This window comes from Mangifera indica, chromosome 1 (genome assembly GCF_011075055.1).
Source record: "Mangifera indica cultivar Alphonso chromosome 1, CATAS_Mindica_2.1, whole genome shotgun sequence".
Classification (NCBI taxonomy): domain Eukaryota; kingdom Viridiplantae; phylum Streptophyta; class Magnoliopsida; order Sapindales; family Anacardiaceae; genus Mangifera; species Mangifera indica.
In genome coordinates, this window is record NC_058137.1 from 23,330,211 (window position 1) to 23,357,927 (window position 27,717).

The following is a 27,717-nucleotide window of genomic DNA, read 5'->3' on the forward strand; positions in this document are numbered from 1 at the left end:
TGATGGTAGTAATTATTTTCTTTTCATAAAACAACAAACAGAAATTGCAATTTGGCTGGGCAATGTTAAAGGTTGTCAATGTCATAGGTGCTTGGTGTAGAAAACTTCAGAGGCTTGAGTGCACAGGCCATTGCTTTATCGCTTTTTTGTCCGTAAGAAAGAGCGAGTGGTCCAACGATAATTGAATTTTGTTTTTGTAAGTTTGTGAACTAAATTATCAAGCCAAATGATACGGACAAAATTAAAACTCTAACCAATCTTACGGGCTTTAAGACATGTTAAGAGGGTTTGGTCTACTGTGTCACAACTTGAGCCTCTTATTTTCGGTATGAACCTTTGGGATACGATATACAATTTTACATTAGAAGACGTGTCAAAAAGGGTGGACCTGCTCGCGGCCAAGCACAGGCCTCTCGTTTTTGGTACGGGCTGTTGGGGTACGATGCGCAATTTACATTTAAACGTATGTCAAGGAGGTGAGGCTCTGCAATAAAATTTAGCCGACCAAATTGCAATAAAATTCGGTTGGCACCGAGCTTGCCTAATTTTGGGCATCAGATCATCCAAAAACCAAGTTGTTGGCCGTTGAAAATTTGGCCGAGCAATTTGAGTGACGAAATTTCTAACTATTAGTGTTACGTAAACGCCACAATAGTATCATATTATCTTTGGTGATTAAATAAATCCGATCGATTGATTTATATGTTTTTTAAATTTTTATAACAGCTACATTTATGAATAACAAATAAATTTTCTAGCATTTCCTATATAAATGTACCAAATCAATTTGAAACTGACTTTTGCAAACAAAATTTTTAATATAATAGAGAGCAAAACATTCTTGAGTTTTATACTGATAATCGTTCGTTGTAATCAAAATCCATGATCGTCTATCTTCTTTGTAATCATATATATAATAATATGTATTTATAATATGATATAATATAGATAAAAATGATACATATCGTGAGATATATCATAATAAAAATGATACAATGAATGTATTATATATACGATATATTTTTTTTTTATCGATACTAATCAATACATTTTTTTTTTAAATGATGATACAATAGAAGTATATATATGAGAAATTTTAAATTTTTAAAAGTGTTTGTGATATTTTTCAAAATGATGACGTATCAATAATATTTTTTATTATTTTATTTTTTAAAAAATGTATTATATAATACGATACGATACTCAATACATAATACGTAAAATTAAGTTTTCACTTTTATATATACTCTTTAAGAGAGTTTTAATTTCAAATCTTCGTAAATTCGTATTATAAAAGAGTGAGTTTCAATTTTTTATGAGACTAAATATTTTTTAGTTAGAAAATTTAATCTTTAGTAATTGTAAAGATTACTAGCATATTGAAAATTATTTATATTGTAAGAGAAAACTTGGTTGAAATTATGTCAACGGAGTGAAATAATTCAAAGAAAATAGTTTAGAGAAACGAATATAAGTCATATTGTATCAAATAGATATAAATGATAAATGAATATTTGATTTTTTGAAACTTAAAGAATAAAAATTTATTGTCTCATCAAACCTAAAGTAAGAATAGTTATTTAACTTTTAATAAAATAAAATAATAGAAACAAAATGATAATTTTACTAAAAAGAGGTGTTAACAACACTAGATAAGCATTAGAAATTTTAGGGAGAAGCTAAAAACGACATCAATGATCTGGTACAGGTGGCAGATACCTAGCAAAGTATCCTTCCAAATCAAACGGCTGATAGAGAAGGATGAGATGTTTGGACCTTATATTATACACCCTTTTCTTAACTTAAAAGTAACGGCTAGATAAGACACATAAAAAGCTCGAGAAGTATGAGCAGGTTTCCATAAAGCGGTTTTATAGATTCTTCATGTCTTCCTTTACCTGCTTTATAACATTTCTTGTGCAGAGCTCTATAAAATAAAAAAAGGCCAAAATACTATATCCCACCAAAGATTTAGCCCAATCTAAAAACATACTCCTAATAAATAAAAAATTCTAACACCCATCTATCTTTAAATTTTATTAAAATTATCATTAAATATAAAAATAAAACTATTATTTAATAATAATATTTAAAATATATAATTTTATCTTTTTTTTCTTAGATTTTAAAAATTAATATTTCATCTCTTATTACTAATGATAGTCGGTGGCCCCAAACTTTGCTAGAAGACGAGCATCATCCTTCATCCAGATCTGGATGATGAAACGTCATCCAAAGATTATGTTCATGTAAGGTCATCTTTTAGAAGACGATGTCTTCGTTCGTCAAAAGAAGTAGCTAGATTTTAGGTTTGATATTCTAGAAAAAAAATAAATTTTTTAAAACTTAATTTTGAGAAAAAATTATTAACTTTTCAAATTAAAAAAAAAGATATAATTTTAACTGTTTTAATATTTGATTTTATACCTTAAATTCTAATAAAAAAATTTATAAATGTATTCTAATAAATTAAAACTTAGGTAAGTATTTTAATATTTTATTTGTTGTAAGTATATATTTATTATTTCACCGAAACATAACACAGGTGAGAGATAATCCTTTGGCCAATTGAAAAATCATATACTTAAAAGCACCAATCAGCGCCTAAACGGCTTAAGAAAAAAACACTTTTGCATAAGTAAAGTGAATAATGAGAGAGAGATGCCTCTACGCCATAAATCAACAAGGAGAAAACACTTTCCCTTCAATTATTATAAAAAAGCATTCCCCATATTTGATTACGGGTGACAGAGAAATTCCATGGCCTCTCCTTTCAACCTGTAGAGAATCCCCTTACGCAATTAGAATTGGGTTGATTTCATTTTAAGAAATTATTGATTTGATTTTCTGAGCTCGTTGGATCAAATCTTTTGATATCCTGTATATAATTTCTACCTTTTTTTTTCTAGCCACTTTCATGATCATGAGTTTTATATATATATATATATATATATATATATATAGAGCAGCTTATACACATACTGATCAATAAAAACATAAATTCTTTCTTTCTCCGAATTTACATGGTATCAGAGCTTATTATCTACTGAATAATGTGAAAAATTGGAATGGTTAAAGGAAATGCAAAGGTTTTCGCTACAATAAAAAATGATAGGCCTCCACACTACTAGATGAGTTTGTTCAATAGACCAAGAGATCACTTGGTCATGGATCTGCTTAAGGGAAGCAACTATACCATCTAGAGGAGAGCAATTATCAATATACTCAATCCAAACACGATAATGTGCTTTATAGATGAAAATTTACCAAAACCCGATGAAAGGGATCTTCTCCAAATAAATGTCAATAATGCATTTTTGAATAATGAGCTTGATGAGAAGATTTTTGTGAAGGTACCTTAAAGACTCCCAATCAAAAACCATGAGTTAGTATCAGGCTGTACAAATCTATACAACCTTAAACATGCTGCTAGATAATCGTTTGGCAAGTTGTTTGATACCTTGTTCACTTTATGGATTTCGCCAAAGCATTTTGGACAACTCACTCTTCACAATGCATAGGAATGACATTTAGATCATTGTGTTGGTTTATGTGGGCGACTTGATAATCACTAGGAATAATGAGACAACATGTCAATAGTTCAAAGTCTATCTCCAAAATTGCTTTAAAGTAAAAAATCTTGGAGTGTTGAGTTTTTTTCTTGGTCTTTAGATCTCGCATACAGTTGAAAGAATTTATTTAAATCAAAATAAATATGCTCAAGATATTGTTAAAAAATCTGAAACAATTAATGGGTGTAGAGTTGACACTCTTATTTCACAATAATATAATTTGACAATAGAAACAGGGGATCCATTGTGAGATGTCCATCTATATCGTTGACTCATTGAAAGACTTCTTTACCTCACCTTACCCCACCCTAATCTGTCTTAGGCCAATTTCCAAGACATGGTGTCTTCTATCCTAGCAACAATTTTGTCACATTCTAAGCTTTGTGATGTTGTTTGTGGTGCATGTCCTATTACTTGACGCTCATTTTTTGGGTTCATTACCATTCTGGTGACACCTCCTTAACATAACACTCTAAGACGTAGTTCACAATATCTTTATCTTCGACCAAACTTAATATTGTGTCATTGAGAAGGTGAATGAGAAAATTTGTGGCTAACTTATATACTTAAAGACATGTTTGTTGATATCCAAGATTGATCAACTTATTTTGTGATAATTAATCTACTCTTTATATTGCATCTAACCCAATGTTTCACAAACGAATGAAACATATTGAATTGGACTATCACTTTGTTTAGAAAAAGCACAAGGAGAAGTTGTTTAGCATCGGTCATGTTCCCTCTCAGTGTCAACTTGCATGTGTTTACCAAGAGCCTTGGTTACTACAGATTGGTTTTAGACCATTGCATTCATAGCTTGAGTGTGACATTCACACCATTAAAAAAGTTGAATGTATACAAGTCTTGATGTGTTTTCTAGAACTACGTCAGCTTCAGGAAGGCTATAAAGATTCACCTATTCAATGCTATGATTTCATGTTTGATTTACCCAGTTAGAATTAGGTTGATTTGATTTCCTAAAATCATTGAATTACTTCTCTTGATTTCCAACATATAGTTTCCTTTATTTATTTATTTTTCTTTTCTTTACACTTTCAAGATCACGAGGCTTGTTTACATAAAGTTGGAGTCTATACACAAATTGATCAATAAAAACATAAATTCCTTCTTTCTTCAAATTTACACAACCATCATTATTTATAAAATAAGCTATTTTCCATAAAGCATGTTGCATGTTGAATGAGCCCTATTTTAGAACATATGATTTTTAATATATCTACATAATAAAACTATTATATTTTTTCATCTTAAATATGATTTTTTTTTTTTACAATTAATTAACTTGTATTAATCCTGTGGTTACAGTGGTAAATCCCCCACAATTAGGATGCCTTGTATAAGTACAATCCTCAACCTCAAGAGTACCCAAAATGTGAAAAACATAAAAAAGAGTTATTGACAAATGGTCAAAAAGCTGTTTACAACTTTAATTAGTTGCTCAAAAACATGGAAAGTACTCTTTTTTCTAGGTTAATTGCTTTATTTGAATTGTCAACATGAAACATGGGGGGAAGATATGCCGGAATATTCTTACATTTTGTGAGCTTCACACTTCTCTTTTTATTGAGAATATCTACTACATCTTCCCTTAAACATGGACAATTGCCTACTCAGTCTTAAACACCAGCAAAACTAATCAAATATTGAATATTCTTAGTATCCATGTATGCCATTAAACTAGCTCTTTCTTTAAGATTCAGTAAAGAATTAAACAGAAACCCTATATATGAAATTTGTATCCTAAATTTTACACTAAGATTGATTATCTTATTTTATTGTCCATACAAACACAACAGAAATAATCAATGACTTTCACAATTAGCATCTAAATATTGCGAAACAAACTTGAAGAAATATAAAATTAATCGCTGTTAACTGATGAGAAACAGGTTTATGTGCATAATCCATGAGGGCCTGACTTGTCAAACGAACTTATGTATTTGGCAATTATTAATATGCATGGACTTTTGAGATGCCTGGAGATCATTGTCTATCGTGCCACTGCCTCATTATTTACACATATATGAAAATGTGTTACAGCTAAAAAATTAATCCAACGGTGGAGATACAGCTTAAAATGATGCAAAAATAAGAACCCTAGATATAAAGATTAATTGGTGAAGTTTGGAAGCAAATATCTCTCAGCAGCTGCCAGTCAAAAGCATGAAAGACGCAATTATTGTTGCTTTCTGCTTCCCTTTATTAATCCCATCTCTCGTTCATGTTCCTTGAGCAATTGGTAAAGCTTCCAGTTTTTCTCTCTTTCTCTCCTCTGCAAATGTCTCGAGTTTTCTCGAAATCTCCTAAACACTGTGCCGATAAGCAAGGATTCTCCATTAAAAAGCACCACAAGAAGTTTTTCTGCATCTTCTCTTCAATCTTCACTTCAATTCTTTCGCTTATTCTCCTTCTTTGGCTTATCCTGCACCCTTCAAAACCTGAGTTTACCCTCAAGGAAGCCGATATTTATCAGCTCAACCTCTCGGGCTCTCACCTTCTCAACTCCTCAATGCAATTTACATTCTTATCCAGAAACCCTAATGAAAAAGTTGGCATTTACTACGACCAGATACAAATTTACGCGGCGTACAAAGGTCAACAGATCACTGTTGATACGTCTCTTCCTCCTTTCTATCAAGGCCACCAAGATAGCAATCTGTTAACAGCATCTTTGGTTGGAACGGGGCTGCCGGTGGCACCTTCGTTTGGCTATGAAGTGGGAAGAGATCAAACAGCAGGAAAATTTGTTCTTAATGTAAAGATGAATGGGAAGTTAAGGTGGAAGGTTGGCACATGGGTTTCTGGCCATTACAGGTTTAATGTCAATTGTGTTGCGGTTTTGCCTTTTGGACCAACTCTCCCAACGCCTCCTCTAACTTCAAATCAAGGCTCTCTCTGTTCTACCAGCGTTTAAATTATGATTCACTAACATGCTGCACTAGTGTTCTTTCTTTCATTTTTGGTGTTCCTTTATTTTCAACAGCTTGTTAATGGTGTTTCCTTGTGAATAATCAATATGATTGAAGGATTATAAATTTTTATTGATTTAGCGCATATATATGGCGTGTTACAGGTGATATAGATGTAGCTAGGGAAGACTTAGCTTCCACTTTACTATTTTGATGCTCTTTTCAGTGTTGTAATATGAAAAGTTGGTTGAAAGTAATGAAAATGTCATTAATAAAGAAAGCACAATTTTTTGTATCTTTCGTTTTGATTATGAATATGATCTACTTTGTATGTTTTGTGTGAAGAAGGGAAAAAACATACATAGTTTCTTTTCTTTTCTTTTCTTTTTCAAGTGGGTGTTTTTGTGAGTGGAAGGATGAGGAGGGATTGCTTTGCTGAATTAATGAGCAAGAAGACTGATAGATGAGATTCTATCGACAAGGTGGAAAGTAAAGGCGGGAAATCAGCTGCTTTCTTAGCAAAGGAATCATCAGAATTTCCATGTAAATCTTCCACCTTCAATAATACATTAGTGGAGCCTTTATGCTCACCTTTTATAGTAATTAAATTGCTATTCAACTCTAAGAGTAGTTTAAGTAACAAAAATAAGGATTTTATGTATGAAAGAACACAAGTTCAAATCTCTTCTATCGATATTTTAAAATTAAACTCTTGATTTACTAAACTCAACATTGTGGATACCAATTTTGAGTAAAATATAGTTTGATTGTTAAAAAAAAAAATTGTCTAATCCTTATCTATCACTAAATTTTATTCATTCAACCTTCTATGTTAACTTTTTCTTTTCGCCTCATCTTTTCTTTTGTTGGATGGTGAAACCTTACGACCCAAGACATTTAATGGATATACTGAACCATACCTTAATTTCAGAAAATTCATCCTATCATGTCCATGAGAGAATTAGATTTCATGAATCTATTTGGTTAACCTTTTCTTTGCAGAATATGCATGATGCTATAATAAGAAACTATTGGTTTAATTTAAAAAAGAAGTTCTTAAAATTTCTTTGGCCAAATGACTGTCCCACCCAAGGTTCGGTGAAACTATAATTTTTGCAATTTAAGTTTAAAAATTCTAATTTTCCACATGCCATCTACTTTTGTTGATGAATTCTGTTAAGTATAAATTACTATTTTATCCTTGGTTAATATAACGATGGAAATGTTTTCACCATTTCATGCAAATTTCAATTCTCAATGTATATAATTTTATTAAAATTATAAAAATATCCCTATAAAATAAATATTTAATTGATCAATTTATTCTCAAATAATATTTAATTTATTAATTTATCCTCCAATAATTATAATTATATTTAATTATTTTTATCTGAAAATTCTTTTTCCTTTTTAATTCTATTTTCGTTTGTAATCTTAAGATTTAATTTTCATCCCAACTATTGATTAACCTCTTTTTACTCTTTTCATCTATATCAGCGATACTATTGTTGACTATCCTCTTTTTTCTCTTATTATCTTTATCAGCAACACCACTATTGACTATCTTTTTCTTCATATAATCTTCACCACTAACCATCTTTCTCCTCCCATCATCTTCATCATCACTCTTTTAATTTTTAATTTCCTTGAAAAATGTTCTAATAACCTTAGATTTAAATTTACTTGAATTGAAAAAAGAAAATAGTAGGAGAAGAAAAATGAACAGTTTGACATTTATTTAAAAGAAATTAATGGAATAAAGAAGAGTAAAATATAGATTGAAATTAAAAAAAAAAAAAAAAACCATTGATGCCTTGTTAAAGAGGGAAGAGACATAATGGGAAAATGAGTGTCAGAAAGAAAATGAAAAGAGATATTACCATTTATTGAAAAAATATGGGTTGAAGAAGAAAAGGACGAGGAGACAATAATGAGAAAATAAGCGAAAGAAGAGAAAGTGAAAGATTGACCTTAATTGAAAAGAAATGCATGAGAAAACAAAAGAAGCAATAATGGAAAAATAAGAAAATAAGGATAATTATGTAAATATTGTGAATATGAGAAAATTATACATTTTAAATATTTTTTTTCAAACATTGGGTGGGACATGGACATTTGGCCAAATTTCTTTTGATATGCAATGAATCATTCAAAACATTTCTCTTCTTTATATAAATAATAATACTATATGTACGAACTTATACATAAACTTATGCACAAACAGAAGATTTATCTAATTTTGTCTGATAAATAAATATGAAATACAATAACTAAATTTACAACCAATAATAATATTACACCTACACATAAAGAAATTAAATAAAAGGAAGAAATGTATTGGTTGGGAAACATAGTGCCTTAGCTTTCAAAGTGAACTAACTTATAAAACGCTTTATAAAGATAATGCTATATACATTGCCCCACAAGATGAATGTAGTCAAATTTCTCATTTCTGTTCAATATTTGAAAGAGTCACGCAAATGGGTACTTAAAAATTGGACAACTTTTAAATATTAAAAAGGCCAAATGACTATTTCCCAAATTCCCACTCAAGGTTTAGTGTAAACTTAATTTTTTACCTGTTAATTATTGAAATCTAAATATTTATCCATCTGTTAAATTTTATTATTACTGTTAAGGATAAAATTGTTATTTAATAAAAATATTTGAAAAAATTATAAACTGATCACATTTTTCCCCTTTCCCCAGGTTTAAAAACTAACAATTTCTCTCTCATCTAAAGTTTAAAAAATAACTATTTTCTCTCTAAAATTTGTATTTTCTCTCTTGTCGTTTATTTGAGGACTAGAGCTAATCAACCTCTCCTCTCCTATTTCTCATATGAAGATGAATCTTCAGCCGACAGTAGGTCATTTGGCCTATTAAAAAGGCTTAATCTTAATTCCCTCCTCCAACCTTTTTTTTGTTCCAATGACATTTATCCACCCTAAAACATTGAAAATGATATTTTCTTAACTTTCATCAGATTTTGTTAGTAAAGTTAGCTTAATTTTGGGATGCACTAAACAGACAAAAAAAAAATCTTTATTACTCTCGAATGTTCACTAAAACAAAATATTACTTTTGAATGTTTATATTAATTTTGGGTTAATAATTATAAAACAAAAAAATTAAAAATTAAAACTGTCACCAACGGCGCTTATAATCGCATTGAAATGTCGCCATTCCAGTAGGAATTGTACCATTTCAATGTACTTTTGGTTGAATCGTACAATTTTGACGTGACTCAAATCTTTATTTAACAGTAATAATTGCGATAATGTCTTTAACTCTGTATTTAATCTATGTTTTGCAAAATTTGTTTAACCAAAATCAGACAGCTTTTAGCTGTTTCCCTAGCTATGATTCAGGTAATACGAAATGGTAGGGATGAACAAATTACCCATTCAGAATCGAAACTGACCATCAATTCTAATTCCTATTCAAAATTGAAAAAACAGAGTTGGTTCCCATAGGCCAATGTAATATAGAGGAACTGGCACATTTCAGGTTCGATATCGGTTTTCTTTTGTAGAAAATCAGAACTAATTCGAAACCAATCCATATGTTCAAATAGTGTATTGGGTCAAGTACCTGACCCGTTTTTTATTTTTATTTTGTTATATCCACACATCAACTCAACCCTCATGTCATTTCGCCTCGCCCAAATGACATCCTATTTCTCAGTTACTCTCGTTTCCTGCAAATCATTTGTTTCCCCTTAAATCAGTTGACCTTCATTGGAAATCTTCTATTAAATTTGATAATTCCCCAATTCTTCCTCGATTCTCCTTCAATGTTTAATGTTCACATGTGCGTATGTCATTACTTAGAGTTTAGCTGGAATTTAGGCTTTGTTATATATTAGGGTTTGAATTTGATTAGCTGATTATAATATCTTCAATGATGTCGACTTTGTTTTCTTATTCCCCTAACCAGTTTCTGTGTTTCCCCTTCTCTTCACTCTCTATAGGCATTCTGATTTCTAATACTAGGAACCGGCTGATTCCGGCTCCGATTCTTTAATTTATACACAGACCTGGTCATACCTACTCAATGGCACCTGGTCAATCATTAAGGAACTGAAGAATGTTGTCTTCTATCAATATGGAGAATTTACAAGCCACATTACGAATTTGCTGTTACAATATTTTTCTCCAGTAACTCTATCAGCCACAGAAAACTATGCATACTCATCCCTATTACATTCCACGCCACAAACAAATTAGTTGCAAACATTTGTTCCATCAGAGATAAATTTGGCTCACCAAGCTTTAGCACATTATTTTCATCAAAGGAAATATCAAGTGATCATGGGTTCTTAAGAAGAGTTATTTTAAAGAGCTCCCTATACAACTTAGGGTGTTAAAAAGATAATAATGTTAAGAGAAAATGTCAAGTTGGGATAACAACTATATCTACTAAATCTAAACCCAGTAAAAAATACATCATGGAGACACCATTTCAGAGAAAATAGGAAGGTAACTAGTCAGTCAAGAGAGGGTCATTTGAAAACAATGTGATAATAATGATCATAGTTATAACATGGTTGGAAGATGATCAAACCAATATTTCATAACCAGAAAAAAAGATGACAGAGTAAAAATCCAAAATGCTAGATGAGGATTCCCGGACTTGCAATTGTAAGCTGACAAGATTTCTAAGTTTAACATGGACTCACCGAACAGTTGCATCCTAATCTACTACTTTAAGAATTCCATTACAGACCACAACACAATGGAAACTAAAATTGATGTAAAGGGGGTGGTGCATAAATGATCAGAAAATCCAATGAGACCAAATTAAGCTATAAACATTTGGTCACTCAAAAAAATCATAATTACTATCTATAACAGAAAATCCATCCAGTAAATGTCCTCTTTGAAACTGCATCATTACTTCTTAAGACTTGAATATAACTGTCACAGACAATAAGATACAAGGATATCTTACCCTTTTTTTCTAAGTAACAAACTACAATATATAAAATCTAAACTAGTTTCAGTTAGGTGTAAGGCTGGCTAATATGATCCTAACATCACAACTTGCCAAGCTAGAACCCAAATATGGAAACACAAAACTTCAAACTTAAAAATTGCACCATTAATATACCCAAAATCCTCCCATATTACCCAAACAAAACTCATCGTTCAGTGAAATTTTCAGATAATATATTTACAAATACAAATCTTCAAAGGATACATATCACTGTATCCTTCCACTAAGAATATGAAAACTGTTAAGTAGCCCATAGCTTCATAATTTAGATTACTTCAACAACAAACATCAAACTAAATAAATAATTTTCCTGAAAATTGTCTTTGTTTTACCCCTTGGTACTCACTTGAAGAATCAATAATTGCTTATATAACCAAAAAATTTTCACTATCTATAATTAATAATTGCACATTAAATAATTATATATAATTTACTCAAGAAGCAACAAAATCATAACCGATAGCTTCATAATTGAATCACTGGACTGAAAATCTCTTTTACAATAAACATCAAACTGATGGTGAAAATTATCTTAATTTTACCCGCTTCATAATGGAATTACTCAGACTGATAAGCTCTTTTACAATAAACATGACAATGATCAATAAAATTGTCTTTATTTTACACTCCTATCTCACCAGAAGAATCGTACTTGCATATTTAAACAAAATCTTCTCACTAGTATAATGTAAAAAATCTTTATAATTTACTAAGAAGCAATAAAATCAGAACTAACCCATTTCCAATAATGCCTCTTCACACACAATGCCTCGGCCGCCGCAGAAGAATCGGCATACTCCTCCGCCTCTTCAGTACAAAATTCTTCATTATCTGGCAATCCCTCCACCAAGGCATCCACAGAATGAACAACGTAAAGAGCCGGCAAACCCGGATACGAATTGGAACTCCGCTCCTCCACCTTCTTATTATACGACCCAGGAACGATCCTCACATTGTTCCCATCAATACCCAACTCTTCTTTCACCGCACGAATCACGGCCTCTTCGTAGGTTTCATTGGCCTTCATCTTCTCCGCCAAGGGTCGCCACCGACTCCTGACACTGCCATCCGACAATTCTTGGTGGGATTCAACCAGAATTCGATTGTTCTTCCCGAGAATCCGTACAGTAACCACGTTAACCGTACGAATTGGAGGGATGGAATCGGCGAGACACGTCTCTCCCTCGGATAATTCGAGCCAGAGGTTGTGGATATTCTTGGTGCCAGGTTTAACGCCCCAGGAGGTGAAGGAATCGGAGGGCAAACGAGGCTTGAGCCAATCGGAGAGAGATTGAGGAGTGGTGAAAGAGTGAAGATTTGATGGGGGTTGAGAGGGGGACATGATGGGTAAATTGAGAAAGCGACGAGGGTATTTAGGGAAAGAAAGAAAAGGGAATTTGAAGGGTTTGGGAGCAGTGAAAAGGCATAAAAGAGAGAGAGCTGCGAGGAAGAAATCGGGAGGAGAGTTGAAATTTGAGAGTGGTTTGTGAAGAGGCTGAGGCGGCGACATGTCAATCTGAATGTGAATGTGAATGGTTAATGGTTCTGTTATTCACAAATTGGCTTTGAATCAAGGAGTCCATACTCCGAAAGAAGGAAGAAGAAGAAAGGTTTTGGAAATAAGAGGTGAAGAATGGATAGGCGTTCGGGATCATATAAATTTATTTATTTATTTTTCAGTTTCTGGTTTTGGTCAAAAACGTTGACGCTATTATATTAATAACAAGAAAATTTTGTACACAGTGAGTATAAATTTGTGTTAATATCTATTCAAAAAATATTCAAATATAAAAATAATGAAATTTTTTCCCAATCGAATTTATAAAAAAAAAAAGTAAAAATTAATATTTTTACAAAGAATATATACTAATTAATATATCTAAAATTCAATGAAAAAGTGAAAATAAATTTAAAATTAAGCAAGAAAATTAAAAAAATTTCAAAAAACTACTTATTTATTAAAAAATCATTTAAAATAATTTTTATAATTGAGTCTTTTTTTTTCTTATTCTGTAATTTAAAAGTCTCTATAAGTGAAAAGACTGATTTAACGTTGGATTAATGAATTTAAAAACAACATTGAAAAGGCTGAGTCCTTGACAGTCTCCATAATCGTGGGATGTAAAAGGTCAGATTTTTTTAAGTAGCAAGGAGTTGTTGGCATAATTTGATTTAAATTTTAAAGTTAAATTGAATAGTTTAAAAATTATAATTTGATTTATAAAAAAATTTAAAAATTTTTTAATTATTTTTTTCATTTAGGGTACGGTTTAGAGAATTTTAAATTTATAAATCATATTTTTTTAATATATATATATATATATATATATATATATATATTTGATAAATTTTTTTAAGAAATAATTATGAATTCAACTTATTTTTTAAATTTATTTTACATATTTATATTATATTTTAAAAAATTATAATTTTATTAATTTTATTAAATAATATATATTTAAAAGTGAATTATTTTAATTTATTTAAACTGTAATTTTATCTAAATCAAATCTTATTTTTTAAATTTAATTTAAAAGACCTCTCAAATTGTATCAAACCGGACAATGTAAACACTTCTAGACAAATATGACAGCTTCTGTGGAATTACGATTTGGTCCCTATTTGATGTATTTCAAAAATTATCATTTTTTTAAACCAAATCGGAGCCCACTATTCACCACTCAAAATCCGGGGCTTTTGTAATGAGATGGATTTGTATTGTACGTTATTGCAAAAAGAAAACTTAGTTACAAAGCAACACAAACATCAATAGAACTGTAGAAAAGTAAATTTCAGCAAAGAAGTCAGGCCGGCCAAAGCTACCTTCAAGTTCTCACACAAAGTTCTTCAAACCAAATAAATTCCCTTATGATAAATAATTAAATTGTTTTGAATTTTTGGGTTACCCAGTTCCTTCTTCTTTTTTATTTTTCTCTTGTTTATTCAAATGGGGTGTAGAAAACAAAACAATGAGTAACAACCATGTAATCTGACCAACCAAGATTTTTCAGGGATTAAAAACAATCAAGCTGCAGCTGCAAGGCTCTACAGTCTACAACAATCTACAATCAATTTTCATTTGACAAGCAGTTTACAAATTCCGGAAAGATTTCACATGCCATGTCTATTACCATGCAACCTTAATAAAATAAATATTCGGACCTGACAGACAAAAACAACAATCTCCCATATTCTATAAGGCTAACCATGCAACAAAAGAGGAGTTCCTACATCAGAAGTGCAAAGGCGGCCAACAAAAACACAATGCAACATGAGGTTGGCAAGGGGAAGGGAGAGCAAAGAAAGCCAAGTTAGTCACACAGTAATGGAGCAGATATTGAATACTTTTAATCTCTACATCAAAAGAGTTGAGGCTCTAAAGGTACAAAATCTACACTAAAAGTGAATCAATCAGTAGACATAGTAAACAATAGTTTTTGCAGCACAATGTTACAGAACAGACCTAAATAAAATACAAAAATCATCCCACACTGAAGATTTGAGGAAGATTAACATATGACTTTTACTTCTTTCTCCCAAGCCAAACCAGAGAGTCTGCAAAAAGGAAAACAAAATAAAACTTGTTCAACACAACTGTAGCAAACAAATTTTACAATCAATACATTTAAATTGGCCAAGATAGAAAAATAACCAAGCTGGTTTTGCACAAGCCAATAAATTACAGTAACTTAACCATTATTATTATTGTAGGACCTATACACACAGCATATGAAGATCTTAATGCCTGTTCTGTGTGTTACAGTAGGTAAAATAAAAATGAACTTTTGTAACAAAAATGTAAGCCAAGCTATGTGTTACATGCTATCCTAGAATCGAAGGCTTGATCTCAACAAGTCTAGGGTAAAACAGGGGTACTACTTCATCTTGTTGATACGCTGAATCTAAAAAATCAAGAGATGTCATGCATGTTTATTTTATTACAAATTTCAAAACAACATTCCTTGATTTTCTTAATTCATTTTAAGAATTAAAACAAAGGGCGTGAAATGGGTTTTTAATTCTTACATTAGATGACATTTGGAGGGTTAACTAGATGCATATGATCTGTTACATATGATGGCTACGGCTATAATACATCCATGTAAGAGTGAATATAATAAGTTTCATGTCGAGGTACTATTACAACCACATATCATATCAAAACCCTATTATGCACTATAGATGTTCTTCTTGACGGTACTTTGGTTTGACACAAATTACAAACTCTACAAGCCAAGGAAGAAAGATAACAAACAATTGCAAGAAGCAAGAACAAGAAGGAACTTCTCAACTCCTTCAATTTCTTCCATCAAATACATCATTCTGACTTCTAGGAAACCAGTACAGGCCATGATTCCATAGTTTCATGCCAAGCCATGATATTGGCATGTTCAAGATGATGCTGATAACATAAAGTTTGGTTAGTTTTACCAATAAATCAGAGTCAATTAACAGTACAGTTCCAATAATTTTAAGTATAATAAATCAAGTTCATTCTTTTATTTTGGAAAACTAAAGCAAAGGTGTTAAAACGATGCTGTATACAATTCAATTCTTCAATGATACGCTTAAAAGCACATCATTTCACTAAGTAAATCCTACTTACTACCACGAAATTTAAATCTCAACCACTTAGCATACATTGAAAATAAAAAATCTTCACCTCAAACTTTCAAAAGCTGCATTTTATTAGAGAAAGCAATGCCAATCCATTCAGGCTGAGCAGCAGACCACTGGAGCTGATTAATTTCATAGCCTGCCGAGTACATAGACATGGGATCAATCCCATTCGGTCCAGCCACCGGGGGCAGCTCCCAAATGAGAGCCTGTGTGTCATCCCCAACAGAGCATATATGCCTAGAACTCTGCGGCGCCCATGAAATCGCATTAACACTTGCTAGATGCCTCTCTAGCTCAGCCACCGGCATAGTTGGAGACCTAATATCCAAAATCACAACCTTATTACTATCCATCAAAATAGTCGCCATGTACCTCAAATCCTGCTTATTCCAAGAGAGTCTCAGCAAGGGCGTATCCGGTTGCGGACTCTCGTAAATTATCGTTGAATGTTCTTTGTCTCTCAAATCAAATATTCTAACTGACCCATCAGCAGAAACCGAAGCGAAAACCCTCGCTTCGCCCCAGCAGATATCATAAACCTCTTTATCATGAGCAATTAACTGAGTTTCGACAGCGCCCTTTTCGATATCCCAAACAGTACAAGTAGTATCAATGCTACAAGTTCCCAATCTCTTGGGCTCAATCTCGTTCCAATCGAACGAGGTTAAAGGCGCGCAGAATTCGCTGCTCTTGCTGTTGTTGAGGACGGTGACGGGCTCGATCGAAGAGTCACGGACTTCCCAGAGGCGGAGGAAGTCGCCGGAGGAGGCGAGAAGATCGGAGGATTTGCGGGCGGAATTGGGTTGGAACATGAGCTTGGTGGGCGGGTACGGGTGGTCAAAGGAAAGAGTAGGGTGAGTTTTGATGGAGAGGGTTTCGGGGTCAAACGAAACGACGTCGACTCGGTTGGTGTAGTCTTCAATGAAGCTACCGACGGCGATGCGTGGGAAATGACGAGAGGGAATGGAAGAGAAAGCCATGGCGTACAGAGGGTAAGGGGAGTCATAGGTGACGGAGTTGTCGGATCTGAGATGGGATTCTTGGGTTGAATTCTCCATTTCCTTTTTCAGATTTTGATTTGAGGAATTTTGGGCTTTTCAACAAAGCTGGAAATGAAAAGTTCGAATTTTCCAGGAGAGTTCCTTGTCAATGGCGGCGAGCCTCAACCATGTCTTACTTTTCTTTCAATTATCTTTTCAACCGTGAAGTTAGGTGACAGCAGTCAGTTTCTCAGCCATGTTAAAAATCAGAGTTACCTTTTTACCCTTTATCGCGTAAAAAACATAGGAAAAAATTCTGATAAAAAGGATAAATTTCTATTTTATATCTAATTATTTTATTTTAAAATTATCATGTAATTTTAAATTAACAAAAAAAATTTTAAAATCTTTTAAAAATCAAATTTACATCACAACTATCTTTTTCTTCTTTTATTTACCTTCACCATCAAACAAACTTTAATCATCATTTTCATATCTAAAAACTTAGATTCTTATGAATAATAATTACTCAAATTTCTAACATTTCTTTCCTTCTTCAACCAATACTAGGGTTATCATCTACTTTACCTAATGAAGTAAAACTTTTAAAAGGGTAGATGTAGACACGTCAATTGGGCCGGGTTGAACGGAGGCACGGCACGAAGCACGAAAAAAAAGTACGGCACGAGAAAGCCCGGCCCGGCACTGTAGCATGTCGGGCTAGGCCCATGGGCCTACTGGGCCGGGCCTCGGGCTTTGATATTAAGCCCGTGTGCTGGCCCGGCCCGGCCCAGTACTGTTTATATATATATTTTTTTAATTTTAATTGGCAGATTTTTTGCCTTGTGCTGCTGCCTTCTGCCGCAAGGCAGAAGCCAAACAAGGCTTCTGCCTTGTAGCAGAAGCTTTGGCCTTTATTATTTTTTTTAATTTTTTAATTAATTTATTTTTTTATATAAATCTATTTAATTTTTCTTCATTTTCACTTCCATTTACAAATCTCTAATCTCAATTATTTTATTATATTTTCAATCTCATTTTTTTCTTATTAATTATCTTTCAAAATATATCTAAATTCGTAAATAATAATTCTTTGTGTTTATAATTTTATTTTAATTTTATCATTACAAAATATTACAAATAGATTAAGTATTAAATGAATTCAATCTATTTGAATATTATTATAATATATATTTATTTATGTTTTATAATTTGAAAAATAATTTGTTTCAAAATTTTAAAAAATATTCAAAACCCGGCCCGGCCCGGCCCATTTAAGGCCCATTTATATATGGGCCGGGCCTTGGGCCTTCATATATTAATGGGCCGGCCCCGCCCGAAAGCCCATCACTATTTGGGCTTTAGGCCCGACCCGTTAGCCCGATGGGCCGAGCTTGAGCCAGCCCGGCCCATCGACACCTCTAGGTAGATGAGAAAGTAAAAGAATTAGGTTTAGAAAAACGAGATTTTTTTTTTTATAATTAAATTTCACTTGTAAAGAGTATGAGACTCTTTTATAACCTCCTATTTACTCCTATTTCCATCGTAACAAAAATCTATGATATAATAAAAACTCAACGTACTTTCTCAAAATTATAAGAATTTTTAACTTAATAATAACTGATAATATATTAAATTTATAATAAAATTATACGTACTAATTTTAAATTAATAAATAAATATACTTTATATATATCATTCATGTAATTGAAAAATTTTTGAATTAAAAATACATTAATACTTAATTACATAATAATATATTTAAATATATATTCATTGCATAATATTGCTTCCAATTTATTATTAAACTATAATTGACTAATAACAATCTTAACAATAATTAATCTAATTGACTAAATATAATCTATTGGCCAAATTGATTGTTATCTCTAAGGTTTATGGTTTAATGTCTATTTGAATAGCGATTATTCAAATTTCCTAACATTTTATCAAACCACAAAATAGATTTAATGGGAGTTGGGTTAGGCCACTGTAAGGGTATTTTGGAATTTTAATTTTAACTCCTCGGCGTCGCAAGGGTAAAATCATACTTTTCTATCAAAATCAGTAAGGAGCCTGTTTTCCTATTGTTCGGAAGGCCTAGTGTAGATGTGTTAATGGGCTTTATGTGGGCTTATAGTTGTGTATGTCATTCTCTCTGTTATTAGGTTAGCTTTGTTTGAGGTCCCAAGAAGCATTCATTTAGGTAAGGTGGTTCATGGGCTAAAAAAATTGATCCAATAGCATTGGCTTTTCTCCTTTTGGGATTACAATCGGTCCAACACTATAAAGGGTGTTCAAAATTATTTAACAAACGAATTGAATCAAATTTTAATTCTAACAATAGATTATTTAAAAAATCGATTCAAATATTAACTCAAAAATATAAAAAAAGTTAGTTAGTTTTTGGGTTTAATTTTGGTATGTTAATTTTTTTGAACCGGCTAACAAAATCGAATCGATTTTTAAAAAAAATTGAATGGGAAATTAATAAAATATTAAATTTATTTTTTTAAATTGAAAAAAATAATAAAATATAACACTTCTTTGAAATTTGGTTTAAAATTAATTAACCAAAAATTTTGTTATTGTTTATTCGTTTGAAAATTGATTAATCTTTAAATTAATTTGGTTTCGGTTTATGATTTTGTCTAAACTATTAATCGGATAACCAGTAATATTAGATTGATTAATGACATATTCAATATTTTAAGTATTCAACAAATATTTTTAAAATTTAATTAAAAAAATAAATGAAAAAGTAAATATGCAAAAATCATCCTTACAACCTCAGTGATCAAAACAGAACACTTAATCATGCATAGTCTTCCAATATATAGTACACTTAATTTGGATTGTGTTATTACATTACTTTAATTTGAAAACATCATGAGAACAGGTGTTCATTTCACCAGGAAACTCCAACAAAAAGGGAAAACAAGCAGTGGAATAATATCGTTCTTGTCTTGTCTGTAACAGCCATGAAGCCTTTAAGTATGGTTGGGTTCCTACTTTATGAATTATGGGAGCTCCTTCTTCATTTTTCATCTTGTGGAACATAATATGAACAACCCATTCCTTTTTCTAAGAATGGTGAATAGTTGTTAACCTAGGTCCATTATTTTTTTATTAATAAAATTATATATATAATTTATACACACAAAAAAAATATATATATGTATAATTTATGTTATCTCTCAAATTTAATCATTAGTTTTAACAATTAAAGAATATTTAAGTTATTTTTTTTCAAATATTATATTAAGGTTAATTCCACTTATACTCTTAATAGTATAGATAAATTACATTTTTAATTCTAAATACTTTATTTTTTTTCTTTTCCACCCCCTGCCCCTCCCCCCATTTTAATTTCACCACCATAATTGCTTCTTCTCCGGTAGAATTGCACCGATGGGTGAAATTTGTACTGAAATCGCATCAAATCACTGCAATTCAATTAATTTTAATAGTCTTTAAATGAAATTAATATGAATTAGGGATGAAAATATATTTAATAAAATTTTAGAAGTAAAGTGTTATTTAACTTAAAGGTTTTTTTTTTTTGTTGTCTTTTAAATCATTTTATTAAAAAAATTTACCAATTTTTTGAACAAATTCAACAAATAACCGAAAAATAATTTTTTCCAAACTCATCCTTCAATCCAACTTTGGGTGAGAAATAGTCATAAGCCCAAAAAGAGCTTATGAAAAAACAAGAACTTTCAAAGTCTCAAAACAACTTATTTAATTTTATAATTAAACCAATTTGAAATTTAATCAAACAAATTATCAAAATTTTTGAAGTCACTATGGTATTAAATAAATTCTTGTGACAAGTAGATAAGACTAACCACACAGGCTCATAAAACCTCAAAATTATACTAAGAAAACTTGGTATAATATGTAACATAAATTTCCCATAATTTTATCAAAAAATATTACATTAAAGACATGATAATAAGAAAAACAATATTTTATTGATCATTATAAAGATTGATAAAATCAACCATAAAAACAAAATAAATAGATATAAAATTCCCAATAATATTAAGTTAAATAAGAACCCCAATATGTTAAATCAAGAGTAATTATGTATTAACTCTTCCTTATCATGAACCAAATTGGTGTATTTGAAATAACAATAAAAATGTAAAAATCATAATTCAAAAAAGTTATACATCAACACTTTTGGTACATATTTTAAGTACATAAATAACGTATCATTATATAATTAGATGATTCTGAATTAAAAATAAAATAATAGATAATTACAAAATGACATATTATTTATATACTTAAATTGTATATCAAAAATATGTATATATACCATTACTCTTTCTCAATAAGATAATGAAACTAAGAATCCCAAAAAAAGGGATTACACACAAAGTAAGATGCCGCCCATGTGCAACAATTCTAATGGCTCCAATTGAACCTTTTTCAACCTTCCTTTATACGTTCAATATAATTAATTAGTCACTAGCCGCGTTCATATTAAAAAGGAAAAAAAAAAATTATGAAAAGCAAACTAAAGAAGAAAACGAAACTACAACGATGTACATAGTATATAAAATGACAAACTCACTCTTGATAATTTTTTCATTTAATACAATTATCATTTCGTCGACAAACCAATAATCTTAGTATATATTATGATAGAATATAGAATAATTTATATACATAATTAAATGTAACATTAATTTGTATTCTTCTAATGGAAACAGCAAATATGATGAAGATGGTGGTGGTGATGAATGGACTTGTCCTTATCAATCAAGCCCTGAACATTACGAAACTCCTCAACATGACAAGGAATGGTGATGAGACCTTTTTGATCAAACCCATATTCTTCTTCAGCTTCGTTGAGCAACTGAATGAACAATGGATGGTTTATATACATCACTGGGATCACAAACTTGTGTTGCTCTTCACCTTCATGACCCACCTTCACCGCTAAACATCCCTTAGGAATTTCTCTCAATTCATCATCTTTCTTCCCATGAGGAAAGTGAATATGAAAATTCAGGCTGTGGTGGTGGTGGTGGTGTTGTTGTTGTTGTTGTTGTTTGATTCCGCTTCCCATTTCAATATGAATACAAGAAACCCAAAAATGAAAAAAAAAAAAAATGAAAGCGAATATTAGAGGAAATCAAGGCTATGAGAAAACAGGAGAAAAAGGCCAAGGATCAGAAGAAGAAATGGCGAGATTGAAGAGGGTAAGAGAGGAGTCTGTGAGAGAAGAGGGAATGTTGCTCATGATAAAGGTTCCAACAATAAAAACATAAGAAAGAAAGAGAAAAGAAAAAAGGGAGATGGAGTGAGAGGTTGTTGAAGGATGGAGACGGGTATTTAAATGGGAAAATTTGGATTAGGGTTGGCTTAGTTTGAACTCAAACTATTAAACAAAAACGCAAAGGCGTTTTCTAGACACAAATGGAACACGTAAAAAAGTCGTATCTGATTTGGGTTTGCTCAGGCTGAAACATGTTAATAATTTCAACAGCTGGAAAATGTCTTGCAGTTTTCTACAAGCTAGATGTTTAACGTTGCTTTGACTTCAAACCTCTACACGGCTTTATTAATTTGAGAGCAATTTCCTTGTCCTCTCCTAGTTTACATAAATAGCACTTTTTGCCCAAAATCAAATATAAATAACACTTTCTTACCTAAAATTAAACTAAATCACTATGTTAAGAAGTGAAATTACTATTTTATCCATATTACTTTATTTTTCAAAATTATCATATAATTCTAAATTAACAAAAATTAAATATAACATTTTAACCATCCAAATTATATAAAAAACCTTTTATTTCTCTTTACTTTGCTCTCATCCTTTCATTCTCTCTTTCTATATATAGAGGTATATTTGTCGCAAAATCATATATTATGGGGTAAACCATAATTTTTGAAAATATTGTAATCTTTTTGAATATTTTAAGGGGTTGGAGATTCATAAAAGTTTGGGTTCTTTTGAAAAATCTTTAAAGATTGGTTTACCCCAAATGTTTTTAGAAATAATAATTACACCTCTAAATAATTGAACAAAATACAACAAATTATGAATGTAAATATTATATTACAATTGTTAGAGTCATATAATAGTTTTAATATGCATATGAGAGTTTGTAAAATTTTCAAAAATTAATTTGCGAGTTTTTTAAAACATTTTAACAGTTGAATTGTTATGTTAAAATAAAATTAGGTCTAATATAAAATTATTGTTTTTTTAATAAGTGATAAAATTACTATTTTGTTTTTATACAGTAAGTTATTAAAACAATATAATTTTAGATAGAAAAATATTATTTATGTTAATTAGAGATTAAAAAAATGTTGTTAGGCCAAATATGGATGGGGAAAAGGTCATTTTCTCCTAATTAGATTAGTATTGAGTTTTAATGACTTATTCAACTTCCATTGATATTCTGACTTTTCATTCCGACTTTGGTCGACCAGATCGACATGGTTAATTAATCACTAATCATTTTAATTAGAATTTAATCTACAACTCTATCACCTTACTTAAGATAGAAATATACATCTTTTGCATTGGATACTATTTAATTTATTTACTTGAATAAGCTGTTGAGGTCATACAAGAGGTCTTGGAAAGTTGGAATTGATATTATATTAATAATATTCCAAGTTAGTAAATACGAAATGAAAAAAAAAAAATTATATGGATATAATATAAAAAATAGTGAAATATATATTTATAAAAAAAATTCATAAATTCAGATATAAGAAAAATATAAAACGTATATATACGGGTTTAATATAATACATTATTGATAATACATTTTCAAAAATACGATAATGTCAATAATAATTTTAATAATTTTCATATATCTTTTAGTTAATAATTCAAATATAAAATATTTAATTGACTATTAAACATAATATAACATAATATATATTTAAAATTCAATAATCACTAAAAATTGTGAGAAGAGGTTAAAAATTTGGATAACAAAAAATTGAATTTTTTGTTTTACATAGTTATAATATTATGATAATTAATTGGAAATATAAAAAATATTTTTGTACTTAAAAAATTCATAAAATCAAAAATATGAAAAATAATAAAAATATATATTTAATACAGAAAAAATATAAAATATATATTTAATATGTTTTAGATTCAAAAATTCAAAATAATATATTTAAAATATGAATTATTTATATTTTTACTAACTATGCTAATATTAGAGAAACGCTATTTGTATAAATTTATTATATGTATCAAGACAAATTTATACTATAGAAATATTATTAATTAATAAATTAAATATTTAACTATATATAATTTAAAATGGCAAATAGTTTTAAAATCGTATTATTTACTTGTTACAATGGGATGCTTAGCTCAGCTGTTTACAAAACTGGGAAGTCGTTATAAAAACAGAAACTTTAATCTTTAAGAAGGATTGGCAGACAAATTTTATTGGAGCGTGTACGACACGTGGATGACGTGTGGCGAACGTAGTCCGACGTCTGAAGCAATGGGGCCCAATTCCAGGTTTATGTGATTCTCGTCGGCCGTTAGATGTTTTGGACGGGTCTACCCCCACGCGTAGCCAACTAAGTCTCTCTCTCCGTTCCATGTCTATCTGTTTCTTACTTATCCGGCTATTTATTTTATTTTATTATTGTTATTTTTTGTTTTTTATGCAAAATATTTTATACCGACAAACGAGAGAAGCATTTAAATATTTATTTTTCTAAACGACTTCTGGAAAGCGATAAGTTACATATTAATTTTCGTAAATAAGGACAATATCAAATGGGGCCAAAGGACTTATTCCACCCCCCACCCAAAGAAAGTAAGTTGTTTCCAAGCTTCTCTCCGCAAAATCTTACTTATCCATTTATAAATATTTTAGTCCAATAATTTTAAGAATAAAATTATTATTTAATATTAAAAATAAAAAAAAAATTTAAACCTTAAAAACTAATAATTTTTTTAATCCAAGTTTTCAAAACACAATTTTCCCCTAAAATTTTCAATTTTTCATATTTAATTTTTTCAACAATAAAAAGAGTTATCCGACTATTTTCAGGTAATGTTTCTTCTTCTCTAACGTATCCTCCTTTTGATGTTGTCTAAACGACATCATTGTTTTCGTCATCGATGAAGAAAAGTTGTCTATGTTCTCTGATGAAGTCGACACTACACAACGTCAAAAGGAGGACTTGTCAAAAAGAAAAAGACATTGTCTAAAGATCGTCAGAGAAGTCTCTTCGTCATCAAAAAAATTGAATCGAAAAAATTAGAAACCCTAGGAAAAAATGATACTTTTAAAAATTTAGGTTAGAAAAAATTATTAATTTTTAGAGTTTAAATGAAGAATGATATAATTAATGAATTCAGTTAATTTTAACTGTTTATGGGTAGGTAAATAAAAATTTCAAACTAAAGAAAAAAAAACTTGAGAAATCAGTATATTTAGGAAGGGGGGAGGGGGGGATGTCCTTTGGCCAATTGTTAATAAGAAATTTTAACTTGATTTTGAGTTTCAAGAAAATCTTAATGGAAATTGAGGTAGATTTAATTTTATTTCAAAAAAATAGTTTAAGTGATAAATAAATAGGATTTGAAACATAAAAGTAAGAAATTAAATATTTTTAAAGTTAATTATTAAATTTAAGATTTTATCTATTTATTTAACACTTTCGATCTAATTTTAAAAGAACAAATGGATCGCAATGAAGTTTTCTTGTATAAAAGGGAAAAATATTATTTTTAAAGTTGAAAGTGAGATTTTCCAAATTTCCATGCTTAGTTGTACCCAAAATATGGTGAAGGAAACAAAGGTGTGAAATGGAAGGTTGAAAATTGATATTCCTAAAGTGATGTCTGGTTCCTGGTTTAATTAGTCAACAAGGTAACATGGCCCAACGTCATTTCCAGTTATTGTGGCAAAATTTATTGCAAAATTGTGGTGAACAGACACAGAACAATCCTCACTTTTTATAATTTATCTTAAAATAAATTAGGATTTGGTTTGAACTAGCTCTTTAACACAACCAGTGGGTACGCTTTGTTTAATAAGGTTACATCAGAACTTCACCAAATCTGATACGTGTGGTTTAGTTTTACGTTAATAATAAATATTTCTCTTTGTTAAAAAACAAAAACAGGGAGAGGAGGCCTCGGAAAACCACTAAAAAAGAAGAGATAATGTTAGTTATAAAGTTAATAAAATATCAAAGTAAATCATCAAAAAATATATATATATATTTTTAGAATGTAAATATACTATTTTTTAATTTTAAAAAAATAATTATTAATCTTAAAATATAAAAACCGTAAACGGTGGTAATAAAAATATAATTTTTTAAAATTAAATTAATAATAAAGTGAAAAAAATAGATTTCTTAAAATAAAATTAATAAATAATATTTTTATCTTTTACAGTATTAATAAAATTTAAGAGATATATGAGTATTTAAATTTTTAAAATTTAACAAATAAAAATTTATGGGTATACTAAACCTTAGACAAGAATAAATCATTTGGCCTTCTTATAATTATTTAACATGGCGATTATATCATTCATTTTGCATTAGGCGTCGTGAAGTCTAAAAATATTGGAATGGAATAAAATAATTCGACGAAAAATTTAATTATATATTATTACGTAATAAATATAATTTTCTTCAGAAGAAATTGACGGGTCAGAGGGGCAAACATAGCTCTATTGGCCTGTAACTCACCGTTTGTAATAATTTACTCTTATATCAACTTCTGAGTAGGTTTTTGAAATACACTTATTACCCGAATTGAAGTGACATTAATGGACTTTTTATTTATTAAGGTAGGTGTACAATTTTTTTTTACATAAATATATATATATATATATATATATATCTTATTATATAATTAATTATTATTTTATTATTAATTTAAAATTATTAAATTATATAATAATATATCTATATGTATATATATTTATATATTAAAAATATGTACTTATAATTTTTGTCAGACTGCAAGAAATTCATACCAATTTCAATTAACAAGGAAAATAAGAAGAACGGCAAATTTTATTCAACATCTTCCGTCAAGTGTGGGAATTTGGTTCGCTTTGGGACAAAGAAAAGGGAAAGTGAGCGTTCTTATTCTTTTATCCAAAGGAAGGTGCCTTATCTTTTTCTTTATTTCCCACCATTAATTTGATTCTTTACTTTGCATTAAGGCATTTCAGCTTTATAATTTCAATAAAATTATATATACTAACATGAATAAGTATATATTTAATATATATAATTATGTAATTAAATTATTTTAAATTAAAAATAAAATAATATTATATACTAACATGAATAAGTATATATTTAATATATATAAAATATTACTTTTATAATATTTTCTTTTTTTTATTCATGGGCTTCATCTATTGTATGGATTGAGAGATCACAGCTTTATTTTTCTTTGGATTGCCCATTTGCTTTTCCAAGATTAAAGGGTCAGAATAATAAGATAAACAGGCTTTGACCTTCAGTATATATATATTCAGTAAACCACCCTAGTCTATAACTTAAGATTCTTTGACTTGGTAGTCCGGTTAAAAACAACCTGTGTAAAACACTGGATATTATCATTTTTAAACA

General features: G+C 29.9%; 4 protein-coding genes across 5 annotated transcripts; 1 reads left to right on the top strand and 3 right to left on the bottom strand.

Moving 5' to 3' along the window:
* The first annotated feature begins 5,756 nt into the window (after positions 1–5,756).
* LOC123192997 (NDR1/HIN1-like protein 26) lies at positions 5,757–6,797 on the top strand. Its single transcript, XM_044605744.1, has one exon. It carries the CDS (start codon positions 5,815–5,817, stop codon positions 6,505–6,507), a length of 693 nt encoding a protein of 230 aa, XP_044461679.1. The 5' UTR covers positions 5,757–5,814; the 3' UTR covers positions 6,508–6,797.
* A 5,150-nt stretch (positions 6,798–11,947) lies between these two features.
* On the bottom strand, positions 11,948–13,161 carry LOC123193006. The gene has a single exon (XM_044605756.1). The coding sequence runs from the start codon at positions 13,008–13,010 to the stop codon at positions 12,210–12,212; it is 801 nt and encodes a 266-aa protein (XP_044461691.1). The 5' UTR covers positions 13,011–13,161; the 3' UTR covers positions 11,948–12,209.
* A 1,650-nt stretch (positions 13,162–14,811) lies between these two features.
* LOC123193015 (protein TRANSPARENT TESTA GLABRA 1) lies at positions 14,812–17,308 on the bottom strand. Of its 2 annotated transcripts, XR_006496986.1 has the most exons (3): positions 16,164–17,308; positions 15,793–15,902; positions 14,812–15,055 (listed from the first exon to the last, which is right to left on the bottom strand). XR_006496986.1 is itself a non-coding variant. In XM_044605769.1 (2 exons), exon 1 carries the CDS (start codon positions 17,176–17,178, stop codon positions 16,165–16,167), a length of 1,014 nt encoding a protein of 337 aa, XP_044461704.1. In that variant the 5' UTR covers positions 17,179–17,306; the 3' UTR covers positions 14,812–15,055; position 16,164. The 2 variants fall into 2 exon arrangements, 1 of the variants encoding a protein (XP_044461704.1); XM_044605769.1 differs by lacking the exon at positions 15,793–15,902 and having other exon boundaries at positions 16,164–17,306.
* A 4,360-nt stretch (positions 17,309–21,668) lies between these two features.
* LOC123193024 (auxin-responsive protein SAUR32-like) lies at positions 21,669–22,423 on the bottom strand. The gene has a single exon (XM_044605784.1). The coding sequence runs from the start codon at positions 22,181–22,183 to the stop codon at positions 21,812–21,814; it is 372 nt and encodes a 123-aa protein (XP_044461719.1). The 5' UTR covers positions 22,184–22,423; the 3' UTR covers positions 21,669–21,811.
* Between the last annotated feature and the right edge of the window lie 5,294 nt (positions 22,424–27,717).